General features: G+C 45.8%; 2 protein-coding genes across 2 annotated transcripts in view; both read right to left on the reverse strand.

The window, feature by feature from the left end:
* The window catches only part of TLL2 (tolloid like 2), a 106,351-nt gene extending 91,737 nt beyond the window's left edge, over positions 1–14,614 (reverse strand). The window contains exon 1 of the mRNA XM_069460580.1: positions 14,449–14,614. Within this exon, the coding sequence (XP_069316681.1) occupies positions 14,449–14,614 (166 nt within the window). The remainder of the gene's footprint in view (positions 1–14,448) is intronic.
* Positions 14,615–19,430: 4,816 nt separating this feature from the next.
* Positions 19,431–25,263, reverse strand: part of TM9SF3 (transmembrane 9 superfamily member 3) — a 62,363-nt gene continuing 56,530 nt past the window's right edge. The window contains exon 15 of the mRNA XM_069459926.1: positions 19,431–23,529. Within this exon, the coding sequence (XP_069316027.1) occupies positions 23,462–23,529 (68 nt within the window). The 3' untranslated portion in view covers positions 19,431–23,461. The remainder of the gene's footprint in view (positions 23,530–25,263) is intronic.

A 25,263-nucleotide genomic window follows, 5' to 3' on the forward strand; every position in this document is an offset into this window, starting at 1 on the left:
CGAGGCTATTTCAGTTTTATAGCTCCAAATAGGTTTCATCTCCCATGCCAACCCCACTTGATGGGTGGTGGTTCTCTGAGCATTGTGAAGGGACTTCTCGAACCCCTAGGGAAGAAAGTCATGATCAATTAGCACTGTCTGCCACTGGCATGAGGGGGTGGGATGGGGAGTGGATCGCATATGCCACACATCTGCCATTCACAAATTATGTTGTAAAGATACTAAAAATATTTCAGTCCACGTAAATGAATAGCTGTGGCAAGGCCTGAGCTATGATCAATGTTATTCTTTATATACTTATTCTCCACCCTCTCTGCTCTGCTCTGTGCCCAGGAGGTCAGTTCCTATGGTTTATCCTCCAGTTCCCCCTGCCCTCTCTGGCTTCTGCTTGCCTCCAGCCAGGAGGAGATCCTGGAAGATACAAGGGAGGAGGAGAGAGAGAGGCCCGGGCATTTCTTCTCTGCTTTGGTGTTGCTGGTCTGGCCGTAGCCTCATCCCCTCCCCATTGCCCCTCCTGTCTAGTGCCATCCCCAGCAACACTGTCCCCTCCCCTGTCCCGTCACCACAGAGATAGCTGGCTAGTCTCTGGGTGTCTCACCACTCTTGTCTGTTCCCTTAACCCTGCCCCTCTGATTAGTCCCTTCATGAAATCTAGGGTAAATTCTGTTTCCTGCTGGGACCCTGACTTATAGAACTGTTCTAAGGAAATTCCTCCATTATTCCCACAGCTAAATAGGAAGATGGGATTCTGCCTGGTAATGGGGATGACTACTTTGGCCTAAAATGACATTTTTGACTGCTTAATTCCAGCAGAATATGATTTGCTGCTCTCTCATGCCTACTGCGTTCTCACAGTGTGAGCCCACCTGGGCTCCACTTGGTAAAGGAGAGAAGGATACAGTTTAGCTCCTAAAAGCCAGAAGCTTCTCGGGCTCTAATTTTACACCTTATATGCCTGATTCCAGGACCAGACACATCTCATAAGCCTTAATATCTCCATTGTGGAATGATCTTTTGTAGAGCCGTAAGTTACAAGTGCAATCATGCATGACTCATTCTGAAGACAAGTCACTGGAGACTGTAAGTAGTGCAAAGAGTGGAGAGAGATGCGAGGTAGACAGTGAAGGAGACCCAGGATCTACTGCGGCCATGCCAGAAGCTATTCATATGACCCTGGACAAGTTACTGCCCTTCCCAGGCCCTCGGGGTTCTCAGAGGAAACACGAAAAATTTAGAATAAATAATCACAAAGGTTTCTTCCAGCTCTAATATTCTATAAGATTTGACTCAAAGATCTTACTTTGTGTAGCTGGCTAACTTTTAGTCATGGGAGTGGGCCCACTATCATTTAGACTAAATTTTCTTCGCAAAGGTCCAGCAAGTATAGCTTATCATGGGAGAGATTGCTTACTGCCCATCAAACCTTGCTCCCTTCTTCCATAATAATAAAACCTCTGATTTTTAGTTCCAGGCCCTCCAGAAGAAAGATCTTCTAGACTCCCATGGAGATATCTGTGGCCATGTGACCAAGTTCTGGCCATTGCGATCAAGCAAAAGTGACAAATGGAAGCTCCTGGGAAGTTTCTTCTCATACATTCTTTGTTCCCTTTTCTTTTCCATCCCTCCCACGTCCAGACCATGCTTGTGATGGTTTGAGCTCTGGCTACCATTTGGACCAAGAGGACAAGGGCCTCAACCTGGAGAGAATGGAGTGGCACGCTGGAAGGAGCTTGAATCTTGGAGGACTTGCTGGAGTGAAACTACCATACCGGCCCTGGATTGCAGACCTCCAGACTTTGATGTGGGAAAGAAACAGACGTCTAGCTTGTCTAAGCTGATGTCCCAGATATCAATATATTGCTTCTCAGCTCCAAATCTACCCTTCTTCGTCATGCTTTGTGATACTGGAGCTGGACCCTGTAAACGTTGCTCCTTCCCCAGGTGGCACAATCTTAGGCTTCCTCAGTAGAGGGCACTGGAGGGACACTACAACATGAAGGGACTTCTGGTTCCGGTGGTCTCAATTTGCTCCTACAGGAGTGGCTGCCACCATTGTTCAGGAGAACCTCTGACATCAACCCTTCACAGTTTGGCCAGTCTCCACTAGGCAATGCCCTGCTGGCCAGTATCTAGGTGACTTCTCCAACCTCCAGTGGGCCACAGTCACAGCCTCCCTGTGAAGCTAGAATTTCAGCCTGGAAGGGCTGGGGGACAGGGGGGTGAGTGAGCTCCTCCTTCGCTAGCAGTTGCTGCTCACATCTGCCATTCCTGTTTTCTTTAGAGTTCTCTTTATCTCCTGTAGGAGTCAATCCCCCTTTCTTGGTTAATAATTATTTATATTAAATTTTATAATTACTGTTTGAATTACTGCTGTGGTTTCAGTCTCCTAACTGGACCCTGATGGACACAGCCAATTAACTTGGGTCTGTTACTAGCAATTTAACTTAATCTGAGCTGATACAGCCACCCGATTGTCTCCATGGGAAAAAGTCAATGATATGGGGTAGAATAGCTTTCTGCTTTTTAAACATCTTCTCTCCAAAAACCATTTGTGACAAATATGGCAGAGTAAAGGCTGAAGCCCTTAATATTGAAAACAGTTTCTTAATATTTAAATGTTCAAAAATAAACATCTAATTAGAAAAACAAGCACAAACAGAAGAAAAAACACATGAACAGGAAATGCACAGAGCAGAAGAAACACAAATGGCCAAAATATATTTTAAAAGGTTCAAAATTATTTGAAAAAGAAATACAAATTAAAATACAAGTGTAAGTTGAAGAAATATCAAACTACTTTTCCCAAACCAGCAAAGATTTTTAAAAACTAGAATACAAACTATTAATTCTAATGGGAGTATAAAGGAATAAAAAATGTTGAAGGGTAATTCAAAAAGAAGAATCAGAAGCCCTAAATCACCGGTACTTTTGACACAGCAATTCTACTTCTAGGAATTTATCTAAAGAAATAGTTAAAGAGGTATATAAAAATATAGCTACAAGGACAACTCCAGCATCATCACTTATAAAAGCAAAAGACTGGGAAAAAAAATCTGTATGTCCAACAATAGGAGACTGGTTAAATAAATTATGATGTGTCTATACAATGGTGCACAAAACAACCTAATTGATGTTGTACAAGAATGTTTATAACATAAGTGTCTTTATTGTCATAGAAAAAGGTTTGCGATACTAAGTGAAAGTGAAATGCAAGTGGGTTCAAAGCAGTATGTACAGTATTTTTAGTGGAAAAAATATAAACATGCACAGAAAAAGTCTGGAAGAACATACAGCAAAATGTTAACAATAGTTACTTCTAGGCAATGGGATTGCTGGACATTTTTACTTCTGCTTGCTGTATATATTTTCTAAATGCTCTCCAGCAGATGTGCATTAGCTGCATAGTTAAGAAAAACATTTTAGGTTAAAACATTATTCATTTTCCCACCTGCCTCAAGCGCACCCCAATGCTTACTGAACATGCCTGGATGAACTCATTCATGCTTCAACCATGACCCTGAGGCACAGCTCAGCTCAGGATCCCTCCCACGCACAGAGCCCAGATCTCTTCTCATCTTCCCTTCTTTCCCATACCCAAGGCCAGAGCCCACATCCTCAGGCTCCCAAGCCTAGAAATCCTGGTGGTCGCCCTGCTTCCTGCTTCTGCAGATCCTAAGCATCGTATGTCTTCACTAGAACAGTCCTGTGCTCAGAAACCATCAATAGCTCATTTCCTTAGGGATATATTTCAAATGTCCCAGCTTGACTTTCCCTGTTCCAAGCTGATTTCCATCTTGTTGCGACTGTTCTGCAAAGTACACCAGAGTAAACCCCAGCTCCAGACACGTCACTAGCATTCTTGCTGCCTCACCTTACACCGTCTGTTCTGCCTGCAATGCCTTCCCCTGCGCCCCAGCTTCTCCAAATCCCATGCATCCTTCCAGGCCAAGCCCCGGGCTTACCAACCCCCTCACCAGGGAGGTCTTCCTTATGGTGATTGCTACATTTTCTGAATTCTAATTTGCTCAGTTTCCCATTGGACAGGTATTGGTTGAGCATCCACCATGTGTGGGCATCTTGGTGACTGGGGAACCACAGGAGTCTAGTTTCTACCCCTTGGAACTCATTGTCCAATGTGGAGATGGTCACTGAGCAAGTAATCACCCCAATAACTACACCCCATTATCGACTGCACAAAGTGCCATGTGGAAAAACAAGACATTTAAGAGAAGGGACCTGACTGAGATGAGGGGGATGGGAAGGCCTCAGGGGGGAGATGACATGTAAGCTGAGTCCTGGAGGATGAGTCAGAGGTGACCAGGAGGAGAATCTAGAGACCTTTCCAGGCAGGAGGAAGAACTGATGTGAGGCAGAGCCTGGCAGGTGAGGGGAGGAGGCCGAGCCAGAGGGACAGGCAGCGACTAGAGCACACAGGGCCTCCGACTACTCTCATCCCAAGTGCAACGGGAAGTCAGTAAAGGGTCCTGAGCAGGTCTGATTTTGTAAACATGATCAGATGTGAGTTTCAGAAAGATCACTCTGCCTGCGATGCGGAAAACAGGTTCGGGGCAGCCAGAGCAGCATCAGGAGACCGGTTCAGGCACTATTGCAGCAGCCCACGTGGAAGCTGGTGGAGGCCTGGACCAAACAGTGCCAGTGAGGATGGAGAGAAGTGGATGGGCTCAGTTTTGGAACAGAATTGACAGCACTTGTGTTGGACCACATGAGAGAGGGAGGGAGACTCAGGTGTCCAGGTGGCGACCAGGTTTCTGGTGTAAGCACCTGGGTAGGCTCTAGTACCAGTGTGGTACCTGCAATCACGGGGCCAAGGAGGAAAGAACAGGAAGCCAGTGCTGGCTCAGCAGTGGGGAGCACTGCCCCAGGGACGTGAACAGGAGTTAAGAAGAAGGGTAGCTTAGGGCTGTGTCTGTGGGAAACCAGCTCACAGGACTCTCATCAACTCCAGGCCAGTAACCCAGGTGGGAGGAAGGGAAAGAGGCTCAGTGCAAATTGCAGGATGAGGCAGAAGATAAGTGGTCCAGCTGGCGGAGCAGGCAAAGACTCAGGGCTGAACATCACCACTCAAGTGCTCATGCAGGCGAGCTTGAGAATATTTATTGGTAATTGGCAGAAGTGGTTAGCGGTGGCGTGATCACAGATAGGTCTCTAACCAATCAGCAGGAAAGCTCTGTTCCTGTTGCTATGTTTGCAACCAGGCAGAACTGTATTATAAGCAGGCTAAGAGGATACCAGGAGAAACCTGCTTAGATGCATCTGGTTTATCTGTCATCCTCTCCCTGCTTCATGGACGAGAGCAAGCGAGCTGTGGAGCAATAAATTATCACTTGCCACATGCTATGTATCCCAAGAGAACTCTTTGCAGCCCTGACAGAGGGAGATTAGCATTCTTGGGCCACTGAGACTGTCACTTACAGGGAAATTCTTAAATGGAGAACAATAACAAGACTAATAATAATGGCCAGGAGAACAGCTAACAATGACTGCTTGCTAAACACTTATGTTCATGGCCTCATTTAATCCTCGAACAAACCCATATGATTTCCAAATGAGGAAACTGAGGCTCAGACAGGTTAAGAGACTTGGTCAAAACCACACAGATAGTAAAGGCAGAAGCATGCTTCAAACCACAGGCTGCATGATGCCAAAAACAGTCTCTTCAATAGGCTGTTTCACTGCTTCTGCTCCTTCTCACCTGGCACCCCCTTGGGAAAGATTGGCCACTCAAGTCTTCTCACTCTGGAGGGGAGAGGGGCTGGACCCATTGTCCTCGACTGTCTTGACACCTATGCACTGCCCCTGGGCCTTCCAGAAGAGGGGCAGAGGAACAGAGGGAGGCCGGTGTATTTCAACACCTTGTATTTGTTCATTTATTCTTCCCCAGGCTTTGGGACTAAGAGTACTTTGAAAGCCAGAATTCTCTCATCCTTGTCGGACTCCTAGCCAAGGATAGAGCAAAAGGCAGGGAAGGGCAGTGGGCTCTGGTGTTGGGGGAACAAATACACAAACATGACCTTCACACTGGGCAGCGTGGAGATGCTTGTTCACTGTGGGTGGAGAAAGTCAGGCAAAGACGGAGGCCCCTGGGCTAGAGAGACCAAGTGGCTAGAAAGAACAGGGACTGGAGGTCCTTGTTCCCCTACATACAAGTTCAATGTCTTGTGCAGGTCCCAGCCCAGGCTCTGCCCTGTGGGAGCACCCAGACCACATCCCGCCATGCCCATGACACCCTATGAACCCAGCCATCTCCTGTGAGTGTCCAGACTGTCTCCTGCACTGTTCGAGAGACCAATGGAGGAAACAGAGGGAAAACAGCTTTGTAAACCATCAGGTATGGCCCGAATCGCTAAGGAAAGGCTGTTATGTGAGGGTTACTACATTGTTCTTCCTCTTGAAAACATGGCGAGGGTTGAGAAGGCAAAGGTTTGGGATCCAATGAAGCTCCATCCTCTGTTCAGATGGCTTGACTGGTCTCCATGGGGGAGGGATGTACTCCACCCTCAAATGTGGTGTGGGCCAAATCCTGCTCAGACCCCAGCTCTTTGGACCCTGGAGGCCATAGGAACACTGTCTTGGAAAGAAGAGGGCCTGGGAGGAGCTGTCGGCCGAGTGGAGGTGGGCCCAGCACCACTCACACCTCTCCAAGAGTCAGGGGCAGGTTTCTCAGGTGGGGCCCAGACAGCGGGTTGGCTTGCAGGGAACGGAACTCCTCGGCCTAACACCATCCTCAGGGAGGCCAGGGAGATTCATGGCAGATTTAATTTTTAGGTCAAAATCTAAGGATAGAGAGGAGCTATCAGCGTGACATCATTAGAAAACATAAAACTCTTAAAACATCATTTGGTTTTGGTTGTATAGATAGTTGGTTTTCTGTCATTTGGAAATCTTATTGCATTTCTTTGGGATGATAATAATAATTTAAAAAATAGTATTTACTGAATGTTTACCATGTTCCAGGCACTCTTCTAAGTGCTTTGTCTATATCAACTCATTTCAACCTCATAATAACCCTATGTGGTAGACATTAGCAACCACATTTTTTTTTTTTTGAGACAGAGTCTCACTCTGTTACCCCGGCTGGAGTGCAGTGGTGCGATCAAAGCTCACTGTGACCTCAAACTCCTGGGCTCAAGAGATCCTCCTGCCTTGGCCTCCCAAAGTGTTAAGATGACAGGCGTGAGCCACCGTGCCCAGCCAGTAATTACGTTTTATAGATGAGGAAACTGAGTCCCAGCAAGTGTAAGCACCCCAGCAATCTGCCCGTTAGTCCACTGGCTCTGCCCCTCGGGCTGTCTCACAGGCATGGAAAGCAGCGCTGTTTATATGACTTGATTTAGTCCACTCACTTTTTGAGCATGACAGGTTCGTCATGGGCCACAGAATCCCAGCAGTATTTCTCATTTATCGAGCATTTCTACTTGCCAGGCACAGTTTCCGGTGCCTTTCATATACACGCCTGCTAATAGGAGTTTCTTTTAACCGCATGATACAGACGAGGACACTGGGGCTTTAAAGGCTGAGGGACTTGCTCAGGGGCTCACAGCTAGTAAGTGACAGAGCTGAGAAGTCTCCTAAATCAGTCTGATTCCAAAGCATGGTGGGTATGGAGCCGCAACGCCGACTGCAGCAAGGTCCTTGTTCTCTGCAGGCTGGGAGGAGCCGGGCGCTCCAACAATCGTGGCCCAGCCCAGGGAGGGGGGCGGAGTGGCCGGAGAAGCAGTGGAGGTCTAGAACTGACCAGCAAGGTGCTGCAGGGGGAGAGGGCCTGCTGAACGTCTACACTCGGCTTCTATCCGGGAGCGTCTTCCTGCTGAGCAGACCGTGTCCAGCCCTGGGCAGGAGGCTGCCCGAGGTCAGGGTCGAGGTCTAACTAGCACTTAGATCCTCAGCACCAGTGCAAGGCCTGGCATGACTCTGGTGCCCCGCAGACCTGGGGCTGTGTGGACAGCTCTGTGGCACCACAGTGACCCCCGTTCCCCTCACTGGGCTGGACCACAGAGGAGAGGACACTCCCAACACTCACACCACCCCCAGGAAAGCGCGTGCAGTGCTGATCACTGCACCACTGGGCAGAGAGGGAAGGAAAAATGTCTCCCACTGATGTGAGATTGGGGACCTACCTTGGATGTTGTCACTGTAGCCTTTTCTGTCTGCTAAACATGGGCTCTGTCCACAGAGATGGTGTTGAAAATGAAAGGACCACCAATGTCAGACAGAAAATCTAGCTGAAGCTCACTTCCCCATACACAAAACGGCAACATCGCCGCTCCCTGTCTGCTTTCAGGGCTGTGCTGAGGGTCAGCGAGGTGGTGTCCCTGTCGTCACCCAGCTCTCGGAGAAGCCCCATCTAAGAGGGACCCAATGCATTTCCCTTCTTGGTGTCCCCTTTCCCAGATTCTGGCCACCTCAGTGTGCATCTTGGCCACTGCTGGGACCTCTGGGCTCTGTGTGTCTGTCATCTGATGGCCATACACTCCCCACCTGCTTGGCTGGGCTGAATTCTCAGCTCGGGCAGCTGTGCCCCCAGGAGCCAAGACAATGAGCTTCTTCCCCCAGCTCTGCCCTGGCCCTGTCCTCAGCTGCACTTATCTTCTTTAGTCATCTTTATTGAGATATAACTCATATCCCACAAAATTCACCCTTCACTTACTTTTGAGACCCCATTTAACAACAGTGATCAGGTCTGAAATTAAGAATCCCTAACTCTAATTACACCATAGGAAATCCATTATTCATCTGTTGTGAAAATTCACATTCCTCTGCAGCGTTTCAACAAAGGAGTTCAAGAAGTGCTTGTGAGCAGCTACTTTGTGCTCTAATAATGTATACATCAGTCACCAGCACTTGCTTTTTCGCCAGATACTGTGCTGGCCCTGGACAAACATTGTATCATTTTGTCCTTGGAGCAAACTTGAAAAGTGGATATCAGTAGTTCTTTTCAAGTAAGGAAATGGGGCTCAGGGAGGTTAAGTAACTTACTCAAGGTCACACAGCCTTGCCTACCGGCAGATTTTGAACCCAGGTCTGCCAGGCGCCAGAGCCTATGCTCTGAAGCTGCTCACACACACCCTGCCCCACTGCACTGCAGAGTGTGAAACACTAGAAATAAGCAAACTAGGTGCTGCTCCCGCCTGGAGAATCGGGAAAGACAAACATTTAACTCCAACATGGCCCTGAGGCACTGTAATTCCATTAAATCGGCACCCGCCCATCAGCCAGGCACTATGACGAAGAGGAATGAAAATAAAGAGGTAAAAATGCCAGCCGCCTTACCTGGCCGTGGCCCATGGTGTGGGAGTCTAACCAGGGACAGGCAGGGTACCAGGGAGATGGCAGCTCCCATTCTGCAAACAGGCTGTGCCAGGGAGACAAGGGTCCAAGAGGCACCATGTGAAGAGAGAGGACGCCTGTCCTTGCCATGTGGGGTGCAAACTCCAGAGGAGCAGCGCCCAGGACCCCCGAGCTCCCCAGCTCCACTCTGGGCACTGTCGGGAGGTCCGTAGCACCCTGGGCCAGGGCCGCCTCAGTGTCCAGGCTGACAATAACATTGGGGCTGCTGGCGAGAGCTGCCAGAGAGTGCTCTGGGCGACCCCAAAATAAAACCTGACTGGTCAGATGTCTCGGAGAGAACGGCAAGGTGAAGTGCAGCACCTCGTTCCAGGCGGACGTAAGGTCTGGAGGAACCGTGGGGGTTGCCCTCTCTACTGCCTCCGAGCCATAAGCCTCGGGCACCACCAGCCATATTTACCCTGTCCTAACATGGGACCCACAGCCGTGGAGAAGGCCCTGGCGTTTACCAAGCCATCAGCAGAAAAGCAAAGCTGTCAGCCAGTTCCTTTGGAGTTAATGAACCCCAAAGGCCATGCTGCACTTTCCTATCACTTGAGCCTAATGTATAGACAATTTTGGTGACCTGAGTCACATACCCTCAGCTCAACTCTGGGCAGGTCCCTGCCTTTGCTGCATGTCACCCCACTTTTCCGCTTGAGCATTCTTCTGAATCTGTAGAGCTCATTACACCTGGATGCTCAGGGAGGTTAACGGGTTGGGGAGTGTGGCAGGTCATATTTCAAGACACTGGCTGCAACAATCTCTATCAGGCCATGTGCCCTTTCAACAATGTGACTTTGACATTCCTCTCGTTGGAGAGGTGGGTCTACGTTCCCTCCCTTGAATCTGGGAGGGCTTGTGACCATGGCGGAAGTAACTCTGAGGCAAAGCCATCAAGGGCAATGCAGCTTCCACCTGGTTCTCTGGAGATGCTTACGCCGAGACTCCAGCTGCCACGCTGTGAGGAAGCCTAACTAGCCCACCTGGAGAGACCACATGGAAATACCCACGTGTCAGTGTTCTGGCCAACAGTCCAACTGAGGTCCCAGGCAATAGCCAGTCTCAACTGCCAGACACATGGGTGAATGAGCCTCCAGATGGTTTCAGTCCCCAGGTGTCATTACCCCAGCCTGCAGGTGTTCCTAGCTGAGGCTCAGACAACGCAGAACAGAAACAAGCCGTCCCTGCTGTGTCCTTTCCAAATTCCTAGTTCACGGAATCACGGACATAATAAAATAGAGGTTGTTCCACCCCACTGAGTTTGGGGTGGTTTCTTACCTAGGAATAGAAACTGGAGCAGGGAGCAAGCCACAAAGGACGGCAGCCTTTGGGTAGATGCCGCAGCCTCCTACTCTGCGGGCAGATTGTTCAGGGAGGCATCCTGTAAGCTCCTCAGAAGCCCGTTACCTAAAGCAGCAACCTTGCTCCCACCCCCTTCACTGGTTTTCCTCCTTTCTGGTCTGACTCTTCTTGCTTCCGGGATCGCCTTGCAAACAATCTGCACACAAATCCTTGTCTCAGGCTCTTCTTTCAAAGGAATCCAATTCAAACTGGCCTCTTGTCCACCCCACACGGCAAGCATTTTTGCTCCCACCCCCATTTTGCAGATGAGGAGACTGAGGTATGGAAAGGTAAAATGACTTTGTCAAGGCTGCACAGAGTAAGAGGCAGGATAAGGACCCGGGCCTCCTGGCCTGGAGCCCGCTAAGGAATCGTGGGTGAGGACAGGCGGGCGGGAAGGAGCGTCCTCCCCAGCTTTGCTCTCAGACGCATGGTGGTTGGGAGGGTGCCTTGTGACCGACAGTCAGTTGAACCGGTGGCGGCACTGACAGTATCAGAAAGGAAACAAAATGGCAGAGCTATGGACGACCAGACAGAAAACACACTCCAGGAGCCCCATGCCCCTCGCCAGTCCCGGGCCAAGGGGTCTTCACAGACTCACTCCCATTCCATAATCATTTAATTTAAAAACCATCCCTTTTCATAGTATCAAATAGATTGTCTATTAGTAAATTCAAATTTTACAGCTTAAAACCTGCTTCAAATGTCAGCATAAAGACGTTCTTTCAATAAGTTTCTAGAAAATCTGTTTATAAAGTACATACCTATATGTCGGGCCCTGTTCTAAGCAATTTATCAGGAATCATCCCCATTTACAAATGAGGGAACTAAGACCCAGAGAAATCAAGTGACTTGCCCAAGGTCATATAGCTTGTAGATGGCAGAGTAAATGGTAAAATGGTAAAAACGGCATATAAATTACAAAAGAGTTAAAACAATAAAATTATAAATGGTCTATAATTACCAGTTTTCTCAGCTTCTAAGAAGCTGGACTAGATGCAAAGATCATAGAGCCATACTCACAGAATAGGAAGGAGCCCGGGGCTCGAACTCAAATGCCTGCAAGGTACGAAGTCGGCCCAGGGCAAGAAGGTTGATGTGGGCCAAGAGAACGAGCTCCCTGGACCTGTCAGTTTGCAATCCTAAGAGGTCCAACATTTTCATTCTACACATAAGAATTGAGGCCCAGAAAGGATGGGACTTGTCCAAGGTAACACAGCCACAGGGCCAGGAACAGATCCAAGACTCTCTCCCCTCTGTGTTCTGGATCTGCAGCAGGACGCAGACTCACATGGAGAAGGGACAGGTGGGAGGTGTTTTATTAATAGATTCAAAGCCCTCCGGTGGGTCCTTGAGGAGAACGTCTGGCTGGAGGAACTAGGGAGTTAGGATTTGATTGGGATAGGATGGGAAGCTGCCCCTAAGGGTCTGCATTAAATATGCGACCAAAAAGTGCAATTTGCTGCCAGCCAAGAGGCAAATTCTTCTGTTGAGACCGCAGTGCATTGGTGAACTGCATGTTGATGCTCCGGAGAGCTGTTCCCTAGGGAATTTCCAGGAGGATGGGCAAAGGGAGATACTACCGCCCCCCTCCCCCGCCTGCCATTGCACCCCGCCCCTCCTGTCTTCCTTGCCATCGCCCTCTTCTGGCCAGGCTTAGCAACAGCATAGCCCAGGGAGAGGCCAAAGGGTTGGCAGGATTCAAGGATGGTCCCGGAGGAGGATGCACACAGCCGGCTGAAACCATACTCCCAAGATCCTCTACCTTCCAGCCCTGCTGCCCATTCCATCCTGTCTGTGAATCGTCACAGATCATGCATGCCCCTGCTTATCTTGCATCCTCTCCAAAAGCACTGAAGAAATGAGGCCCCAGTAGGCAAGCCTGTCTCAGGGTTATCCCGTAAGGCTGAAACTGGGAGCTGAGAAGCTCTCACAGAAGACTTACGTCTCTTTCACCTCAGGATTTGCAGCGTGCAGACCAGCACCCAACATACCAGAGGTGCCAACACATCCCTGAGCAAACTGAATGCTTCCCTACTCCAGGCCCCAGCTGTCCAGAGGCCCTAGCTCACACCCAGCAGAGCCCAGGATCTGCCAGGTGCAGGTGATGGTCAAGCCACTGACTTCTTTGGCCCCCACCCATGTTCCCAGTGTCAGGGGCCCTCTTTTAGGGCCAGACCAGGCCACCATTCCCACTGTGCTCTGGAGATCCTCCTCCCTGGCCATGAGTTGGGCCCTATGAGGAACTGGGGTACCTCAGTCAGGCATGTACCTGCTGATGTTCTCTCAAATGACCCAGGAACCAACTCATCTACTCACCTTCCTAACTCAGAGGCCCCACAAGGTACAGCAATAGGTGGATATTCTGCAGGCATCGTCCGTGTGGTTAGACCAGGCCCCTCACGCCTGGTTTGATCTTGAACCTTCACAAGATTCTCGGGTTTCACAAACTCCCTAGGTCCTCCAGCCTCCTAGTAACCCCGTCTTCCCTAGACTTCACCCAGCTCTGAGCCTCCCAACACCCAGCCTAGACAAGAGCCACTGCAGTAACAGTAACAGTAAAACAACTACAGTGCCATAATTATACCATCTGCAGAGAATTTTCCCATAAATCTTCTGAGTCCTCTTGTAATTGCTGTCCCCAGTTTGCTGTCAGAGGAGGAAACCGAAGCTGACAGAGGTCTCCGGCGAGTGGAGGAATGGGGCCACTGGCCCACAGCACTCACAGACCCGGACCGCCACCGCACCTGGAAAGGGCACCCTGCCCCTCTGAGGGTGGCACCGGGCTCTTCGCTTTTTCCGCTCATCCCTGCCGGCCGCCAAGCGAAGCAGGCTGGACAATGCCGGAGACGAACACCATTACCTGCGGGCCTCTGGCCACCGGCCAGGAGCGGCTGTGCGGGCCTCTGAGCCCATCATCCTCCTGTCCCCGCTGGGAACTGCCCTAGAGCCATCGGCTCTCTGGGACTTGCGCTTGGGTCCCTTTGAGGCTAGCGCCTCAATGATTCCAGCTCGGAAGCCGCTCCCCTGGGGACCCACGAGCCGGCTGGTGGCTCGGGGTTAGCGGGAGCTGCAGCGCTGGGGCGGCGACTGCGCCCGAAGGGCCCGCGGGTCCCGGGGCGCAGCTTCCTGGAGGGATTAGAGCACCTGCCGGCTTCCATCTCCGCCCGCCCGGGCGACCCCCGGGGCCGGCACGATGCTCAGGGGACTACAGGGAAGTTTGCGGCGATTCGAGTCTTGTGCATTCTTCCTCGGCGACCCCTTCCTTTTGCCTGCTGAGAAGCTTTTCTTTTTAAAATCTTTTCCCGAGAGTCACTACAAGACCTTGGGAAACTTTGCGTGAAACTTACAAATGCCGTGAAATCCGAGCCGGCAACTCCATCTGAGCGTGGGAGCGCCGCGCCCAGCCCCGCTCCTCCGCTCCAGCCCAGAGCGGCGGCGGTGGCCCCTGCTGCCCGCCCGGCTGTCAGGCGGCCCTGACGCCCGCCCCTGGCCCGGAGCGCCCTCTCGGCCCCGGGCACCCGCCCCGATCCCCTTTGGGAACGCTCCCGCGACCGCCACTGGGGCGCGGCGCAAACCTGGGCCGGGACGTCCCAGCCTCCGAGTGGTATTGAAGCATTTCCTCCGGGCATTGTCTTCCCGGGGAGCCGGGGCATCTCAGGGGAGGGGAGAGAGACCCGCCCCGCAGACGGCCCACCACTTTATTTGCATTTCAAAGGCAAACTTATGCGGGACTCCCCTGGCGGCGGCGGCACCTACCGGCTTTGCACGGGTCGTGGTAATGCTCCAGCTGCTGCTCCGCGCCTTCTTCGTCTTCCAACGCCGAGTAGTCCCAGGCGGCGTCCGGGCGCTCCCCAAGCCCCCCGGCACCCAGCAGCAGCAGCAGCAGTGACACCAGGGCCCCGAGTGCAGCCTCCCGGGGCATGGTGCTGCGGGGCCAGCGGGGCCAGAGGGAGTTGCGTGCGCGAAAGCTCGGCTCGGCGAGGGACGGTGCACAGGGTCGTGTCGGTGGCGGCCGGGCTCGGCGGTTACGCGCGGCTGCCCGGCATGGCTCGGTCGAGGAGCGAGCGGAGCGCGGCGCCCCCTGTCCGCGTCGAGGCACCCGGGAAGCGGCCGCTCGGAGCTACTTGCCCGGCGGCCGAGGCTGCGGCGGCTGCGACTGTGGCGGTGGCGGCGGTGGCTGGAGCAGTGGCCGCTCCGCCCCTCTCTCTCTACCAGGGCTGGACCAAACAGCCCTCGCCAAGGGCCCTGGGCAGCCAATCACTCGGGCGCCCGAGGCGAGGCCCCTCCCCTTCCCGGCACCTCCGCAACTTCGGAGGAAGGGGAGCGAGGTGCGGGTGCTGAAGCGGGGCCCGGCCAGCGGCGCGCCCACCCAGCGAAGGCCCCTGCTCCGCGCGCCACCTCGGCCTCCGACTCCGGAACGCTGCTCCTGAAGATCAAGGCTGCGCTTCCCGCCTGTTTTATTTTCACAACTCACTTTACAACTCCGATGCCCACGTGTACGAAGGCAGGCGGCAGCGGCTAGAGCCGGCAGCGCAGGACCAGAAGCCCGATGCGAGCGGTCCGCGTCGCTACCAACTCGTGTGCTTTTAGACAGTCGCTTCTCTGCAGGGATGAAATGAATCAAATCGTCTCTCAGGTCTCTTTCAGCGCAGGAAAAAATCCAGGATTACGATACTCTCAGCTCTCTCAACATCTCGTCCAGCCATGAAGGGCGCTTGCTGCGGCACCCACCTAACCTAACGTAGTGGCTGGTAGTATGTACGGAAGAAAAATGTAAAATGACAGAGTTCCCCTCTAGGTGACCCTACCCTTTAGTAATAAAGTCTAAGATGCTTCAGACAGGCAAAAAGACTGACAAATGAACAGCTGTACGTGCTATTTGTGTTAAATTACAGACATGTTTTTATTAAATAAGCCACTCACCATTAACTTGATGGAATAAAAATGACCAATTTCTGAAGTTTGGTTATTTCTTGCCAATTAAAAACATATGCCCCAATTAATAATTTAGAACAATCTAGAGCTATTTGAAACCCACTTCTATATTGTACATTAAATGTAAAATTGTCAGAACTGAGCCATTTTGATTTAGAGACATGAAAAGTATTACCATGAAGCTTTTCAAAGATCTTTTTATGCAAGCAAAATTGCCCAAATCAAGAAGTGTAACAAACAAATGTGTATGTGTAGAGATTTTTTAGCATCACACCCAGTACAATCTTTTTTCATTTAAACTGCAAGCAGAAAAACAGACTGAACTTCCCGTTGGGATTTGCATATGGTTTCACATACATTAATGACAAAATAGTCAACAGGGAGCCCAGAGCTGGGCTTTACAATGGACTCTCAAAATACGGTCATCTGTCTTCTCATCTATTAACGAAGAAACAAGTAGGATAACAAGTCCTTTAAACCACTGAGCCAAAGCCACCCTTTCTCCTTAACCACTGGAAAGGTGTTACTCAGTATTTTATTCTGGTTCTTAAAAAGAAATGCAGAGGTGATCCTGCTTCATGCTGAGTTTTCATCAAATGGGCACATAAGGGATGGAGCCAGATTGGGCAAGATCTGGTTAGAAACTGTCAGGCAGGAGGAAGGAATTTTGGGGAATAAATGCCACCAAATGGCAGGAAAGGCCAAGTGGCCACTAAATAGGCAATAGGTGTGGGAGGGGGTCAAACAGCATTTCTGCCTGAATGCTGGAAGGAGTCAAACCCAACGCCATAGTCCTCTACATTCATCCCAGTGAAGGTCACCACCTGTCAGTAGACAAGTCAACATCTAAAAGGCCTAACAAACTTCTGTGACACTTCCAGGTCTCCAGATGGCATCAGACAAACAGACAACTGGCTTCCTCAGTAGCAGTGAATTCCTCTGGAAAACAGACATTAGAGGCCACCTCTTGAGCAAGCACTGTGGTCGTGAGCGTTCATTGCCTCCAACCCCCACCTGGTGGGTAGCTGCAAGGTCTTCTCACCAACACCCTTTGTCCAAATATTTTGAACACAGTGGCGCTGCTGCGTGAGCAAGCTGCACAGTTTTATGTCGGAAGTCCAGCTTAGGTGGTACCCAACAAACAGCAACAAAATATCTGGATCGTAATAGAAAGGTTAGAAAGGAATGATAGAAAAGGGATGATTAGTATTTTTTCACTCATCAGTTCTATAGCTCCTGATTTCACTCACCACTTTTACAGTTAAACTCTAATCCAGGTACAGATAACTTTTACAATATATTTTTCTTTAATTTAAATCCCATGAAAAAACTGGAGGTAAATTTAGAAAAGGCTTTATGACCTAAAACTGCTCAACTTAGGTCCATCATTACATTCGTAATTATTTGTGGGTTTCCTCCCCCATCTCTCTGGATCCTGGGGAAAACCTGTAAGTGGACACAAGCTTTTCTCCTCTCTTAGATGTCTTTCCCCCGCCCAACTCATTCCATCTGTACACCTAGGCCCGGGGTAACCGGGTTATCTTGCAGCCTCTCTCAGACCTCTTCAAGCCTACCTTAACTACTACCTATCCTCCTAACTACTCCACCTAGGCCACTTTCTCCTCACTTTGCCACTCCAGGCCACTGTACATCATCCATAATCTCCTCCAGTGCAAGAAGCAGAGCTTCTAGAATAAAATGGGCACTCTCATCTGCTAGCTCATTCCTTTGTTTACATTGCTGACCACTGAGAAGGTACTCTGAGTTCTTTGGGAAGGTAATTAAAAATATTTAATATTGTCGCAACTTTTAGCAGCTGCTTAAAACCCTTCTTGGCTTTCCAAAACCTTTATCCAAGCTCCTCAGGGTGGCATACCAGGCCCTCCATCCACCATCAGGACTTCCTTTCACCTTTCCGGCCTTGGCTCTTGCCACGTCCCACATTACAGTCCTGTTGCATCAAACACCTTGTGGCCATCCTAACAGGGTGCTTCACACCTCCACGTCTCTGCCTGGGACGCCTTGATAACCACACATCCGGCATCCTCATGCCAGCATCTATTACACCAGCTACCACATCTATGACACAGGTCTGCCCTACCCTACTGTCCTATAACTGCAGCAGACCTCTGACCGACTCCGTCCCGGGCAGGGGTGGGGAACCTGCGGCCTTCTGATCTCAAGATTGTTCTTTTCTAAGCACCAAAGGAGGCAAGAAAAGCTTTATCTTTCTCTGCTGCACCCCTTTTAATAAAAGGATTTGTTCTGTAAAATCTGGATTCAGTCAAAAGACCGCACTTAAGGACCTAGATGGCCACAAGTGGCCTTCAGGCTGCTGGTTCCCCACTCTCTGAATAACCATAAAATTGACCAGTTAAAATGACTTAAGTCAGCTTCTCGCTACAACCATCTCCCCCGTTTTATTTTCATGTGAAACTCCTGTCACCTTAAGCGTGCAACCTTTAAACATGAAAATCGCTTTAAATAATCAAATAATTTTAAATACATTTGTAGACTATATTAACAATGATTACACATGTCCAAATGTAGGTTTATTCCCCCTTGTAGACTGTTTCATAAAATAGTTTGCACTTTGAAATCAAGAAGTTGGCTGCCTAACAGACTCCCTTCTACCCTTTGTTTTCCAACTAGACAAAAAAATGTTCATTAAAGAGATCTAGAAGTAATGCAAATCTGTACCAATTTAAAATTATTTGGCTAACAGGAATTGCCAAGTTTAAGTGCTGACTGAGGCAGCTAATAAAACTAGGGGGAGAAAAGAACCAAGGAGGTTGATAAGAACTTTTAAAAAGCAGTTAGAAATGAAGATGAAAAACAAAAGTACAAATAGATGTGGAGCACTTAGCCATTGATTTCAATGTAGCACAATAAAAATAATCCCTTCCATTTGTATAAAACACTACTTTTCAATGTGACTTCTACATATTGAGCCCCAGGCTGGAAAGGTGACATCCCCAACGATCAAGACAACAGGGCCCTAATCTTGATTACTTCTGGGCTAAAATTAAGAGCTCCTTCAGCTGTCCTGGTTTCTTATCTATAAAATGTGGCTATCCACTCTGCCAGTCTCACAGCGGGGTTGTAAGGGAACATATGTAGAACTGCTTTTAAAAAGTAGTAAGTACTAGACAAATGCAATGCATTATCAATCATTTCAATTATCAATTATCACAGAATGACAGGCATAGGGAACAGTGGGGTTTGAGTGTAGGAGTCAGGTTGTTACACAAAAAAAGTCAAAAGGATGGTAATAAGAGAAAAATCATTAAAAAAAAAAACCTTATCCATTGTACCATTCTCTCAACTTTTCTATATATTAAAAAATTTTTTTCAAAATACAAATTTTGGGAAAAAAAAACAAACCTTAAATTTTAAATCCTTCATTTCAGGGGTTAGCAAAACTATGGCCTTCTGGATATTTTGGTAAAGTCATATTGGAACACAGGCTTGCTCATTAGTTTATGTACTGTTTACTATGGCTGCTTTTGTGCTCTAACAGTAGAGTAGTTCTGACAAGAGGTTACATGGCCCTCAAAGTCTAAAATATTTACCTATCTTGCCCTTTACAGAAGAAATTTGCAGACCTCTGCTTTATTTAAATGTGGAGAGCTTTTAATAATCTCTTCATATGCATGCCAATAATAATGGGTTATCCCTTATGATTGGTTTACCTGTTTCAAAACGGAAAGAAATAAAGCATCCAAGGGAAATACATTTAACTTTTTATTACTTTTTAAAAATCCAATTTCAGATAAATTAACAGACTGTATTAGAACCTGAATTGTATCTGATACATTATGTACTGAATTTCTATTACTAAAAGCCAGTTGGAATACGGCCTACACAAACCAAGGGTGTATACGAAATGGAAGTGACCATCAAGCAGTAATTGTTTCCTTCCAACTCTGTCACGGATTGCCTGCACCCTATCGGGATTTTTAGATTCAAATTTGATACAGTTGAAAAGCCCAAGTGGAACTGCTTTTCCAAGAATGCTCTGTTATTTCTTCCTTGCCTTAAAATCTTACATCGTTTATAATTTTCAAACAACCTAAATTGATGAACTGGAGTAAACACACACTATGCTATGTTATTGATTATTACCAACCCTAGTTCACCAATACTTCAAAATAAGGTTTGACAAGATTCTTCATTTCCAGTTCCTAACATTGAAATAAGAACTTAATTTTGTTTACATTTGCCTCTGCACATTTCTGTCTATAGCTCCAATAAGAATGTCAGATCAGATGTCTTTTGGGAAATGCTCACAGGAGAGAACTAGAGTTATTCCTCTATTGAATTTAAGTCTTACAAAATTTCAGCAGGTATATCTGTTAACTTTCTGATCTACCCTACCTATAATCTAGTCTACTTCTGTACACACTTCCAAACAATCACCATAAATTTTCACTTCCCTGATCTCAACACCTTGATTGCTAAAATTTAACTTCATAACTATAGAATTTTAATGAAGATATAAAACATTAATGAATACTTGTGTTTTTATGTCACTACTCCTATTTATTATATGTTCCATAAATCAACAGAATGAAGCACTAAAACACACTGAAATCTAAACTTAAAACCCAGATAGAACTGCAGTGCATAGATTACAAATAGGCTTTCCACCCACTGGAATTCATATACAGAAGCCCTTCGGTACGTAGCTTTTCCTGAACAAATTATATTAATACGCTTTCTCTTTTTCACATTTATAAAAATTCAGGAAGTTTTTAATAACATTTATTTGCAAGATATTTGGCATAAGGTGGTGAGTAAACATTCAGGAAACAAAAGTGATATCAAAATGCATACAATTTGTAAATAAACCCTAAAGAAAGTGGCTTTTGGAAGAAGTGGAATTTGCAGCAACCAACTTTATAAAGAGGTCCGTCCACACTTAGTGGAAAGTACCCGAGCACAGCATTCACTATGTTCAGATATCACCACAACATAATGAATTCGAAGAGTGTGGGGTTTGATTTATGGGCAAACCCAGTATAATCTTGGAGCCCAACATGATATACTAAAGAATGCTTGACCATCCCTTCAGCCATTACATTTCCACCTTATCCTACACTTGTACTAGGATGTAAGTATAATGATGTCAACTACTAGTGTAGTTAAACTTCAGAAAGTCAGAAGTATGCTTAAAGATATGCAGAGAAGGTTTATCCTTAGTTTTTGATAGTGTTCAAAGCATCAATTGGTAAGTTGAGCAAATAATGTTAACAAAATGGAAGACAGATACACAGCATTAATGGGGTAAAAAAAAAACCCCATTCTTCAATTAACTTAAATAATATTCTACTTTCTATTCTAAAACTGAGAGCTAGGTACTAAAACCACTTGTGAATTACTTCTTCTTCAAGACACAGGCACATATTTATTCAGCTCCTCTATGAAGCCATAAACCAATACAAGTCCTTTTCTAAAGGACTTTTCAAGGTGATTTATATTCATTTTAATGCTGTTAGTATAATTGGAAATTAGAAAATTTTTCACTGCAAATTCCAAAGAACTTCAAATAGAGCTCAATTTAGTAAAAAGAATTGGTGCACCTGAAAGCAGCTAACCTACCCGTTTTTAAAAAAAACCCTACATCTTACCTGCAAGATTCATATCATGTGAAACAAATTTCAATTTAAGACAAAAGCTTGCGGTCCAATTTATACTCCCATCACATAGACTATGTGTTGTTATGCTAAAAGGACTTTATATGCAACCAAAAAGTAACGTAAGCAATTAAATACTGAATTTTAGTTTCATTATAAAATCTTAAAGGCAAGTGAGAAGGGAAAAAAAAGGTAAGAACCAATAGTTTACATTTAATATAAAATTTTGGCTTGAAGAAGAGGATTTACCTACAGCTTCTGATCAAATTTCTATTTGTTCACGTCAAGCATACCCAACTGATAAGAAATCATACTTTTTACTTTTTCTAAGACTTACAAGCCACACAGTATAGGATGGAGTCCATCAATTTATAGAAACATATTTTATAATGGAAACATCTTATGTAACTACTAATGTCATGAGTTTCAGATTAAGGTTTTAAACAGCTGTTTTGAGTCTTTCTAAAAATACCAATATACAGTATTGTTTTAGGTGGTCATTTGCATAGCAAACTATTAAACTAGAAACTCAATGGTTCTAGAAAAGCTTCACATTATGGTTAGTTCCAGAAAAATGTATTCAAAATTAAAATCACTTCTCTTAGGAAACTGTAATCTTTATTTGCTTATCCAATAGTAAGCTAACCACCTATACCCATCCCCACTATAAATGGTACACCAACCTGAACAGATTTTGTGCCATGATTTCACTCAAAGGGCTAGTCATTCACTTTATGACTGACTATACTGGATAATCTAGATGTAAGCAAGTTTGGGGATTTTAAAGTGTGGGTCCCCTGTATTAGAAAAGCATAGTTTATTATATATTACTTTTAAATGGCATTCAGTAACATTGCCTTTTGAACAGATATCTTCAAATTGCAAACACATCTATTTCCACAAAACAATTTGGTCAGGAAATTTTATTTGAACATTCTAAAGCAATAATGCTTTAGATGTTACTTAAGTGTCCCAGACAGGATTAACAAAATTAAATGTTTCTAAATTACAAATTCAGCTCCTGTAGGAGTCTCAGAAAAGAAACAGAAGAAAACAACCCCCCTCCCAAAAGAAGTATGACACACACATTTTGAAGAAACCCCAACGTTTCATGCAATGGTAGGCAAGATGTAAAAAGCCACCCAAATTCACACATTTCTACACCAACCATCATCAGAAAAAAGTACTCCGTAGTCAATCTGTACATCCGAATGCATTTGGGAATCTACACCTACGTTACATTATTTAATGTTATATACAGTTATTACCCACCCCCCCCTTGTTTTTAATAATTTCTTATTTAAAGCCTTCATTCAAACCCAAAAAGATGTACGACTAACTTGGGGGGAAAAAAAGATAATCACTTTAGACATTCAGTTAAAATGTAGTTTATCTAAATCTCAAAATGTTTAATAAAAACAAGTATCTTCTCCATTTAACACTTTGCTTTCTAACTGTACAGTAAATTGCATTGTAGAGAGCACACCTCTATCTTCGGACTGTATCTTCTTTGGATGGAATTAAGATGTAACTGGATAGTTTCAAGATAAATAAATGGGAAGTTGGTCCAACTAAGATGACAGCAGGTATATTACATGCAGGGTTTAATATTTTTTAATTCTTTTTTTTTTTTAAAAAAAAAAAAGGATGCAGTTGAATTGGGGGAAAAAAAACTAAAAACAAGTCAAAAAGGAACCCAGATTCAATATATAAAAATGTCCCACAATAGGTCGACGATGGCAGTAAAAATAAGAGAAAAAAGTAATCTTTCTGGAACATCATTTTTCAATAACGTACAAACACTAAGTGCCAGGAAGATTCCTACTCATGTAATTTTAGCATCCAAGTTTTCCTCTATTTATTTTATTGGAACAAATGCTTTAAATAAACTATTTGTCCTCTTCACTGAAGAGAGCTGGTCTATTTCATCTTTAATGAGCTAGTTTTTGGGAAGATTAGCCATGTACTGTAGTAATGCCTACTGCATAAAATCCAAGCATTTGCTGTGAACAGTTGGAGAAAGCAGTCAGTAAGAACCTAGGATCAATGGAAATAGATGTTACTTTAAGCCATCCATGAAAGAGAGACCCACAAAGTACCCAGTGTTAAAGCCCAAATCTCTTCTTGCGCTTTTTTTGCTGTGCAAGTTCCACCCCTATGAGAGAAGTTGATCCGAAGTTCCACGTTTTCTTGGGTCTCTAGTCAATTTTCACATTAGTATAGATTTTTCGGACAAAGGCACTTGTTCCCATGTAACCAATCGCTCCTGCAAAGATAAAATAAGATGTTTTGAAACAAATACATACAGAGCAGTGTCCATAATTTATAAACACAAAATGCTCTCTACTCTGGAAAGTTATTCTTTTTTCAAGATGTCTTTATGTTAGCATTCTCTCTGAACTTATTAAAATTGTATCATTTGCTTTGCAAAGCACCTGTTGGCATCATACACCAAATCTGACCTAATGCATTTTTTTTTAGAATCAAGTAGCCATTATTTCTTGTATAATCAGTAACTATGAAATTAAAATACATTTTGTATAAAACAAGAATAATTTGTTAATACCAAAACTGTGTTAAATGAAAAAAAAAGTCTTCTTTGATTTGAGCATCTATTACTTTAGGTCATTAAAGCAATATCAATATACATTCTCAAAACCTAATGGATAAATAAGAAAGAAGTGATGGGGAATTCTCTTAGGAAAGGACAGAGAACTATGGCCCAATAGCATTTGAAGTTCTAAAGAGGCATTTCCTGATGGTTTCTTTTGTATGTTTCAGTTATAGATGCTGTGTGGTTGACAGAAAGGGTGACTTATTTGAGGGAACAGACAAAAGAGATAGGTAAGTAGGTCAGGAATTTTGAAATGTTTTTAAATAATACCCTCAAATGGGGCTCCAAATGCCAGAAAGCAGAGTATTTGTTTGTTTTGTTAAATGAAGTATCTACCTTCTGTGTCTAAGAGTGCCTGACACATGATAAGGTACTCAATAAGTATTTGTTGAATGAGTGAATGAACTGGATAGTTCTTTACTGCAAATACTAAGTACTCTTTAAAACAAGACAATTGGTCATTGAACTATCAAAGAAAATTCACCATTGGACTTAGGAATTTGCCATATAGTGCAATATTATTCAAAGTTTAAAAGTAACTCTTCCATGAGTTAATAATGGTACACACACACACCCACCCACCCACACACACCCCTAACTGGTCACCTTTGAATCAACTTTTATTCACTCAATTGGTGAATGAAAGAAACAAGCATCTATCTTGCCTTTCGTATCTATGAACCGTGCCCTCAGATAACCAAATGGTTGATGAAAGGAAGGTTCTCCTTCTAGAAGTATCCCAGTTAATAAATATAAAAGGAGGCCGGGCGCGGTGGCTCACGCCTGTAATCCTAGCACTCTGGGAGGCCGAGGCGGGTGGATCGCTCAAGGTCAGGAGTTCGAGACCAGCCTGAGCAAGAGCGAGACCCCGTCTCTACTAAAAATAGAAAGAAATTATATGGACAACTAAAAATATATATAGAAAAATTAGCCGGGCATGGTGGCGCATGCCTGTAGTCCCAGCTACTCGGGAGGCTGAGGCAGGAGGATCGCTTGAGCCCAGGAGTTTAAGGTTGCTGTGAGCTAGGCTGACGCCACGGCACTCACTCTAGCCTGGGCAACAAAGTGAGACTCTGTCTCAAAAAAAAATAATAATAATAAATAAATAAATATAAAAGGAATAACAGAATTAGAATATTATAACTACTGATGAATTATTTGAGCTAGGCAATAATCATCAATGGCTGCTGACCTCACAAAGAAAGAGAATCAGGCATTATGTGCCCCTTCATACAAGTTTACAAACTACCTGTTAAGTATTCTTAGACAAGTGTTATTGAGTATGATCAAGCCTACAGATCTTCAATTATCACTTTACAGAAAATATGGAGGTGGAGGGAAGCACATGGAAAAACATTAAATGACACCTTAGGGATATAATCAGCA

The sequence above is a fragment of the Eulemur rufifrons genome, chromosome 28 (assembly GCF_041146395.1).
Source record: "Eulemur rufifrons isolate Redbay chromosome 28, OSU_ERuf_1, whole genome shotgun sequence".
Classification (NCBI taxonomy): domain Eukaryota; kingdom Metazoa; phylum Chordata; class Mammalia; order Primates; family Lemuridae; genus Eulemur; species Eulemur rufifrons.